The sequence below is a fragment of the Cupressus sempervirens genome, chromosome 7 (genome assembly GCF_028749045.1).
Source record: "Cupressus sempervirens isolate cs-2001-9-10 chromosome 7, ASM2874904v1, whole genome shotgun sequence".
Taxonomy (NCBI): domain Eukaryota; kingdom Viridiplantae; phylum Streptophyta; class Pinopsida; order Cupressales; family Cupressaceae; genus Cupressus; species Cupressus sempervirens.
Genome location: NC_143124.1, coordinates 776,336,339 through 776,346,122, shown reverse-complemented (window position 1 = coordinate 776,346,122; position 9,784 = coordinate 776,336,339). Strand labels below are relative to the sequence as shown.

Below are 9,784 nucleotides of genomic sequence, written 5' to 3'. Positions count from 1 at the left end.
ATTAAAATAAAACTAAAATACGAAACCAATAAAAAATATTTTAATTTTATTTTAATTTAAAAATTTAATGGTTATTTAGAGCGAAAATCTAAGTGTTAAATTCAAGACAAGAACTATAATAAATATGAAGATAGAAATCGACCTTGAGGGGGCCACAACTTCATCGACCCACTGCAAATTGGCAGCATCTACCCAGCCGACCAAACATACATTAATTTCTAATTTTTTATTTAATATTAAACTGAAATTAGAAAACAACTGTTTTAGAATTTTAAAAATATTAATTATAAATTAATAATATATAGCATTCCGGTCTGCTGAATAGCCATTTCGCTGCAAATCGACGCCAATCCCGAAAATTTCAAGTGGAAATCTAAGTTTGAAATTTCAGAAACTTGGTTTCTCCCTCCATCGTTCGAATTTCATTTTGAATTCGAACACGAAATTTCAAATTCCTTAAAATCCCTCCCGCCAATACCATTCGATCTCTGCACTTGCTTACAAATACAACCGCAATCTTCCCCCATTTCGTGCATTATCTCTTCAAATTTTCGTTAAACAGTGGGACAATGGAGTTGCAGGCCGATCTGCTTGTGGGCATTTCAATGGAACACCATCAAAACAAGGAGAACTCTCCGCCATTTTTATCTGGCAGATCGGCTCTACACTTCTCCAATCTCCATTTATTCAAGAGGCACCCTCTGCAAGACATTACCCACTTGTTTTCTTCCAATACAACTCATCAATCCATCCATAATGTAAGGGCTTTCCCCTGTTTGGGTTTTATGTTCTATGCTCTTTGAATCTCTCAGTGCTAAAGTCTGTTTGATTCTCTTTGATTGGATCGGTTTGGGTTTTCTGCGGTATGTTGTTTGAATCTGTTTGTTGATGAATCATCTTTTTTCTGTTTTCAGGGAAGGAGAATGATCTCTACAGTGAAGACAAGGGCGAGGGTAGAAACAATGGCAATCGTTCAGAACAGGAAGAGAAAATTCATAGATTTTTCAAGTGAAAGCAATTCTATTGATCCCAACTTGAAAAGGCGATTGCTTAGAAGGGATTTCAGATGAAATGGGTACTGGTAAGAGACGTTCATAATGATCTACGAGGCAGCTAAGATGCGGAGAGTCAGATTTCTGATCGGGAAGTCTATCTGAATTCCCTTGTCAAACAACTAACAGCAATGGAGGATTTGATTCTTCTCAATAGTGATCAGGAGAGACACTTTTCACAGTTGATTATTGGCGATGCATTTGATTATATGTATCATTTTCTAAGAATCATGTGGAGTCTTTTGCTATTGAAGCCTGAGGATGACGATTTCTTCTGTAACATCGAGTGTTTGATCAAATTTAATGAATCTGTGTTGTATTTTAGGAAGCGGGCACATCAATGCAGCAAATATATTTAGAAAGAGGTACAGTGATCATTGAATGCTCCTTGATTTAATTGTCTTCATCTTTGTCTCTTCGTCTAGGTAGCGTAAATGCATGATTCTTAAAAAAACATGCAACTAAATCGAGAAGCTTTCAATGCTCAGTGGAAACTTGATTTTTAGAATAATGCGGAATACGTTGTACCCATTTGCAGATTGAAGCTGTAAAAGTTCAGTCAAAGAAGGTTCCGACCTTACTCGAGCTTTCTTCATTTAAAAAATTAAAATTCTTCCGACCTTTGTTTTTACAGAACTTAATTTACATTGCGCGATGAATAAAAAGTATTGAGAGGACATTGGCTGATGTTTTGTTTTTCGGAAAGGACATTGGGTGATCCTATAAATGGTACTTCTTGTATGATCCGGATTCATTAAGGGCCCGTTTGGCGAGTGGAATTGGAGTGGAATAGGCATTTGTCTATTTCAAAAATTGTCAAATTTTCTGTTTGGGTGTGTCATGTAGGGATACGGAATAGGCATATGAATGGAATATGTATGCCATTTTGTACCAAAAAAGAAGGTATTGCAATTCCACCCAAAGAGGTGGAATTGGAATATGTATTCCAATCCCATGTTTTTATGTGCTGAAAAATATGAAATTTCGGGTCCGTGTCCTGTGTTCGTGAAGCCCTATTCTTTTTGGCGCTCAAATGTTGCTTTGTTGAGAAAGAGGGTTTTTGGTTGTTTTTTGTTTGCAGCCAGAGTTTTTTTGTTTGTAGCCATTTCCGCAGCCAGTGCAGAGGAAGCTTAGGGCCACACAATTGCGTTCACAGTAAGATTTTTAAAGCAATGTTGCATCATAGTTTTTTTTAAAGCATAAAACTTGCAGATGTGTTGAATTGTTTTAACTACATGAGCTCGTGCCATTTAATTTTTCATAGCATTTTGTTTAGTTTGGGTTATTGGTTATGCCTTTTTATCAGACGGCCACGCTGATTCAAGGTTGAGATTTTTGATATTTCTATTTAGTTTTTTCGTATTAGTTCTTTGCTTTTCCTTACTACTTGCAACACTCATCATATGATTATTGCCTTCAGAACTTACAATGTATGAAATGATAGATCAAGTCATCATTTGAAGTTGCATATGACATTTGCAAGAGGCTCTATTCCCTATCTCGCCACTGTCGATTTTGTGGCAAGACATGGGCTTACCCTCTCTGCTCTTCTCGCATCCATTTTCCCTAATCATATGTTGCTTTGGCCCCAGATCATCTTCCTCCTAAGCTACTCTCACACCACGCTACTGTGGAGTACGCTGCTTCTTCCCCTTCCACTTACTCGTGTGATTGTAAGCTTGGTGTTGTTTGAAGGTTTTGGAAAAATTATAGAGGGATCCTTGGGTGGCGCAGATGAGTGCAAGAGTTGCACGTTGCATAGGCATTGCTCTCAGCATGGCTGCGTGGTTGGTTGGGGCTTGTGTGACAGGCATGGCTTCCAAAATTATGCTTTTCATTTGCGGTTCCTTTACTTAGTGTGGACATGATAATCTTATTCATAGCCACTACTTGTGGGGTTGGAACCACTCTCACTGCCATTGACAACATGGGTTAGATTGGGAAATCCCTAGGCTACACTCTTGTGAATATCAGCACCTTTGTTTCACTCATCAGCATTTGGAACTTTCTAGGGCGCGTTGTCTTAGGCTTTCTCTCAGAGTATCTACTTCAAAAGTACAAATTCCCAAGACCTTTGATGTTCACAATAATCTTGCTTATTGCTTGTGTTCGGCATATTTTCATTGCATTTGCTCTTCCTGGATCACTCTATGTAGCCTCAGTAGTCATAGGGCTGTCTTTTGGAGCTCAATGGCCTGTCCTGTTTGTTGTTATCTCAGAGCTCTTTGGCCTCAAATGCCACTCTTTACAATTTTGGGGTAGCTGCAAGTCCATCGGGATCCTATCTTCTCTCAGTGAGAGTAGTAGGAAGATTATATGATAAAGAAGCCAAAAAATAGCTGCATGTTTCTGAATCTCTGTCAATTCACAAAACCCTGTTATAGGTAGCTCATGCACCAACACCAGGTCATAGTAAACTGACATGCATAGGACATGACTGCTTTTGCCTTAGCTTTATCATAATGACACTTGTCAGTTTGCTTGGGTCTATTATTTCAGCCATTCTTGTTGCGAGAACAAGGAAGTTCTACCGGAGTGACATTTATGCCAAGTTCAGAGCTGAGTCTGAAAAGGAACTTCAAGACGAGAAAGTGGCTCAAGTGACAAATGGGAAATAGTAAAAGTAGAGGAAATTATAAGGTCAACTATCATAAAAGAATTTCTTGGTGAGACCTAACACAATAAAATTCATTGTGGTTCACATTTGTCTTCTCTTTAAGAGATCAATATAAAAAAGGGCCCATAGATTTGATTTCCTTCCATGGAGTAAATCTGAACAACAGATGCAGTGAATGTAAGGTTAAGTTTGAACTGATTTTGAATATTGTTACAACTGACAAATGTGCGTCGGTAACTTGTGATCACTATGTGATCTTGATGATGGATCACTGTGTGTGATCTGAAATGTTGACAATAAAAAATATGCACACAATCAAACTTTAGAAAACTGTTTTACACATCTAATGGAATGTGGAAATCTGATTACTTTAACTTGTTAATTACATGAGAAACAATAATTTTACATACAAGATGCTCTTTTCCCCATAATCTTGAACATCTCATCCATTCAAGAGTTATTAGATATTAAAAACAGAAAAATACAAGGGCTTCCTTGGTTATTGAGATCGCCATTATTTATCATTGTATTAATTAATATATATGAAATAGAATAGAATTTCTCAAGACATTATCAATTATGTTTGTTGTGAAAAAATTGTAGTAAAATTTTTTAATGATAGATCATTGAATTCTCTCTGAAATATGGAGTTTGAAACATATACAATTGATTTTGGAAAAATATTTTGAATACTAATACAATTTTTTTTATGATAGTTAAATATCATATTGTCAATAGATTCTTCAACATAAGTCAAGTTTAATAGTTGTAAATGTCTCAATTAAGTGAACTTGAATACTTGTATATGACTCTACTAAGATTGATGTCCTATTGAGCATGACCAATAGATAATGCATACTTTGATATTAGTAAAATAGGATCCTTCATTGACTCAGCCAAATAAATATCTCCTTATGAATGGTGGGAACAACTAAAGATCATTTTGATTTGATATACAACCTTCCAAGTTCCAACACAATAAAAAATAAATATACATAATATAATAAAAACAATTAAGCAATTATATAGGTTTGATATGAAACTTTCTAAAATAATATAATACAAATAGAAATTTCTAAATATATAAAATATAGAAAAATTTGTTTTACAAAAAGTTGTTAGAATCAATGGTATCTAGACCAAAAAGGGAAAAAAATTGCTTTTGGATAATATTTTGTATATTATTTGTTTTGTTTTTCCTTTTTTTGGTACTAAAGATTTTATCATATCTGCTGATTTGCTATCTTGTTATATATTGTGTTCTTGGTTGTGTAAAATTTGATTTTATATATGTTTTCAACTGTCATTTTCAAGTAAAATCGAAAGAATTAGAACTGAATTATATTGTATCTTATTCTTGGACTGTGATGCCTTAATTAGTTGAATTTGTAGGAGGCTGCAAAAATAGCTTGAGAATGCAAACAATCATTTTGTGGAATATAATGGATTGTCTATTTCAGTGCTCTATAATTTCTTTGGTTGTTGGAATCAGTAGATGATGTGAATATATTGTTTAATATAGTTTGGTCTTTAAGATAATGAAGGTGATGCTACAAGGAGTATTTGCAAATGTCTTTAATTAGACATTAATATGCAATTTGTTGCATAAACATATGTTTGCCTCCTAGCATTGTGATCAAAAGTACTGCTTAGACATGTGTGGTGTTGACTGCGTTCTTGATTGTAAACGACCATGAAAACCAATGAGCCAAGGAGGATTGACCAACTTTTCCATTTTCACTCTTCCTACTTAATAGTGTATGAACTGCGTTGGAGATTTTTACATCAAAGTACGCTTTAAATGACATTTTGTGATCTGTTATTAGGTAAAAGACAATGATGCATCATTTATAACAAGTTTCAGTTTAAGTCTTATTAACAATGTGTTTGGTTGTGGTTGTGATTTCAATAGTCTTATTAACGATAAAAGCAAAGCATATTGTTCTTCATCAGCACCATGCATATCTTGAAAATCCATAAGGTCTATGATTAAACATGGAGGTGAATAAATTTTATGGTAAGCATTAATAAATTATAAATGTATGCACTGCTTTTGGAATATCTACCTTTTGCTATTGTTATTTATATACTTGGGTATTATTCCCAGCCACAAAAATTGATGTATAAGCTCAATTATAATGTGGATCATCAATCTGTTTTAATGGAATTTTCTTTTTATTGTTGTAGTACTTCAAAGTGGGAATATTCATATCATTGGTTTGTTTCCTTTCCAGGTCTTACCCATTTGCCCATAGCTTGTCAACCTGCCAACTGAAAAGTTCCAAGTTGCACTTGCACTTATTCTTCAGGTACTTAGCACCAATGTGATATTAAGACTAGTTAAATAATGTTTTTTTGGCTATTTGTTTCACTAGCATGCCAGTGTATGTGTTACATAGAAATTTATACTAAAATAGAGAGAAGCATTTAATTGGTGAGATTGTTGTGTGAAGAGTACTGGTAAATGTTATAGAACATTTGAATTTGGCACTACCAACTTTGGCACTAGTTTGTTCATCATGGTTGCTTTGAGCATTTTCTAAAATTGGGGACATCCCTTAACCTCTGATAATTTTGAGGATATGGAGAGAATGTCTTTTTTGCCCCTTGCTATGACTCCTCTCCATCAAACATGTGGGAAGTAATGTGGTTAAATTATCTCCTTTTAATATTGATTTATCACAAGGTGTGAGCAACATTAGTTCAACCTTTCTAATTGGCAATTTTTAGAGCCCTCTATTAAGCCTTAACCTCTGCTAAGATGTTGGATTTCGAGGAATCCAATATGTTCATTAAATAAACTATGGAAAGTAAATTGTGACAATGAAATTTGATCGATCTTTCTAGGTTATTCTTGTCAAATTCATTTTTCTTCAAATTTTTCCTTTTCCTCGCATTCATTCTCCTCATCTTTATTAATATGGAAATCTAAATTAAATCTATATGTGTTTATAGGGCATTTGATGGATCCTACTATTGATAAAAGAGTTTACGGAAGCATTGTTAGGAAGATCACGCTCTTGCGTGTATTTGTTGTTTTGCTTGCAGCCCAAGCAGTACTCATAGTAGCATCTTATGATGATGCTAGAAGAAAACAACGCAAGTGAAGAAGAGTTGCTTGTCCTTTCTTTAAACGTATTATATATTCTAATGACATGGATTGCCATGACCAAATACGCATTAGTAGAGGAGTTTTTTTCAAACTGGCCAATATTCTAAGGGAGAGAGGGACCATTAAAGATACGATAAACATGAAATTGGAAGAACAACTAGTCATGTTCCTACATACCCTTGGCCACAATCTAAGGAATCGTAAGGTTGGCCATAACTTTGGTCACTCAAGAGAGACCGGGAGTCACCACTTCCACAAGGTCTTGAAGGCAATCATATTGCTCCATGGCAATTTCTTTTTGCCCCCTTCTATAACTACCCCTCCAAAAATTCTTGGGAGGACCGTTTTGATCCGTACTTCAAGGTAAATCTCTTGGATTCATGTACTTTCTTGCTTGAGTATATTGTTACATATTTGCCTAAAATATTTTTAATGTTCTAGGATTGTGTTGGAACAATTGATGGGACCCATATACCAGTTACCATTGATGTGGACAACCAAGCAAGATACCGTGATAGAAAAGGCAACCTGTCACAAAATGTAATGGGTGTTTGTTCCTTTGACAACAAGTTTCAATATGTTCTTGCTGGTTGGGAAGGTTCATCTGCAGATAGTCGTGTTCTTGCTTCAGCTCTATCAAGAGCAGATTCACTAATAGTCCCCCCTGGTATATATGATCATATTTCTAATGATTATATAGTCATTATTGTAAACCATAGTGTTTATGTTATTTCAATCATAATACTTATTGTTCTTTTGTATAGGAAAATTCTATTTAGTTGATGCTGGCTATCCAAATGTTTTTGGATTTCTTGCCCCTTATCGGTGTACGCGGTACCACCTAAAAGAGTTTTCTAGAGCAAACCCGATCAACAATGCCCACGAGCTATTTAACCACCAACACTCCTCTCTTAGGAATGTGATTGAGCGCACATTTGGTATTTTGAAGCAACGTTTTCCTATCTTGAGGCATGCGACATCTTATAGTATCACAACTCAAACAAAGATCATGCTAGCATGTTGCATACTACACAATTTCATTACGATCGAGGACGGTGTTCCACATGAAGTGGAAATTGAAGAGGACGTTGATCATGGAGGGATAAATGTCCCAATTCTTGAGACCTTTGGGATGACTCAACAAGATAGAGATGATTGGGGAAATTTTTGAAATGAACTAGCATAAAAGATGTGGGAGGACTATAGATCTCGACATTAGTTGATCATTTTACTTGCATTGATACATTCTATTTCAATTTTGAATAGCTAGATACTGTAGATTTTGGATACTGCAGAATTTTGAATAGCTAGATACTTTAGGTTATGTAATAAGATTTTCTTTGTATAGTTTTTTCAAAACATTATTTCAAAAAAAATCCCAATGCTTCAGGCTTTGTTAACAATTGTACAAGTAAAAATCAATCATTTGAATTTTTCACCGATTTGTTCAATTTAACAATGCTCCAGGCTCTGTTTTGAACACTTGATTCTGTTTGTTAGTAGTGCAATCACCCTTTTTACAAGAGGGCATCTGCATACATGCACCTCTCATCTGCTTTTATTTCTTAACCAACAGTTTGCATTTGAGTTGCATCTATATATATTTTATGCTTTATCTTGCACAACATCATGTAGCCTATATATACTAAAGTATCAGAGAATGTATTCATGAGATCATTTGCAGGTGCAGTTGTCACAGGAGCAGTTTGCCCCACACTTGCAATCATTTTCTCCTCCCACTGTCATACTGCCATCCACATACCTTCATACATTATCAACAATAACACAATTAGTTTATATTCAATCTTAAATGAATAAATTAGAAAACTATAGCAGTGAAACTTAAATGAATGGGTTTGATAGCTTACCCCATATCAGATGTAGACCTCGCCAACACAAACTCCATTGAAATTGATTTCTCACTATCACTAAGATCATAAGTAGAGATGCTAGTTTAGAATACGTTCAATGCTAGTTTTACACGAGGCCATTGAAGGGGAGATGTTTGAACGATTGGTTGTTCTCAACTAAACCAACAGTTTATATCAAGGCTTGGAATTTTGACAATGTACTCAAATAAGATATATGTAGGTGATAAAGTTTGCTACTATATTTCCATCCCGTGTACTGTATAAATTCTTTGTTTTATTTATATATATAGATTTGGGTTTAATGGCAGCACATGATTTGATTGCATTATTATATTCTTTGAACTTGGTCCATTCATAGGATTTATGCACATTGCTTGATTGCCTTGTTTTGCTCTCCACATTCATAGACCTCCAAATTTGCACACATCTATTCTCTTGTCTAATTCTGCTTTCCAAATTTGTATTCCTATATTCTCTTGTTTGCAATTTCAAATTTGATCTGCAAACTATTTATTTGATTGGTTGGAGAAGAAAAACTATCCTACTACATAGAGCTTCAAACTATGAGACTAATTCTCTGCCTACTTATACTATGATATAATTTGATCATTGAGCCATAGGGGATTTCCATGTATGTAAAATTGCAAATGCCGAAGAAGTTATGTTTTTAGCTGGTCCATTTCTATGGTGGATTTTACAATACACTTTTTTGTATTATGTTACCTCAACCTAGAGAGATTGAGACTGAAAAATGTGAACCCCTTTCATGGATATTCTCAATCAGTTCTAAAAATACTTATTTCTCCTTTTGTCTCCTATAGAGATACTAAAGATATAAAGGGACAACATTGCTAAGTAATCTAAAGCAATAATACATGTTCAAAATCATCAGATTTTAAACAACCATATAGTATGCACCATTTGCTTGTGAAACACCTATATATGAATAGAGAGTGGTGAATATTCTGAGCTAAGGCTCTATTTAACTAATATTCGAATGCCATACAAGATGCTTCATTGAAGAAAAATTGTATATGGCCACAAAAATCAGATCCTACTCAAAAACTTATTGTGGTTGCACAACATGGCCAAGCCATATAGTTCAAAACAAATTTGTACACATACTTTTTTA

The 9,784-nt window shown here is 34.7% G+C and overlaps 1 protein-coding gene and 1 pseudogene across 1 annotated transcript; both read left to right on the top strand.

Moving 5' to 3' along the window:
- The first annotated feature begins 328 nt into the window (after positions 1-328).
- On the top strand, positions 329-1,414 carry LOC149549626 (uncharacterized). The gene is made up of 2 exons (XM_089792940.1): positions 329-758; positions 915-1,414. The coding sequence occupies exons 1-2, from the start codon at positions 570-572 to the stop codon at positions 1,068-1,070; spliced, it is 345 nt and encodes a 114-aa protein (XP_089649066.1). The 5' UTR covers positions 329-569; the 3' UTR covers positions 1,071-1,414.
- On the top strand, positions 1,184-3,999 carry LOC149549625 (uncharacterized; annotated as a pseudogene).
- The last annotated feature ends 5,785 nt before the right edge of the window (positions 4,000-9,784 follow it).

Coding starts and splice junctions, on each gene's coding strand:
- LOC149549626 (XM_089792940.1), top strand. CDS start 570: ATGGAGTTGCAGGCCGATCTGCTTGTGGGCATTTCAATGGAACACCAT. Junction 759..914: donor CTCATCAATCCATCCATAAT/GTAAGGGCTTTC, acceptor TTCTGTTTTCAG/GGAAGGAGAATGATCTCTAC.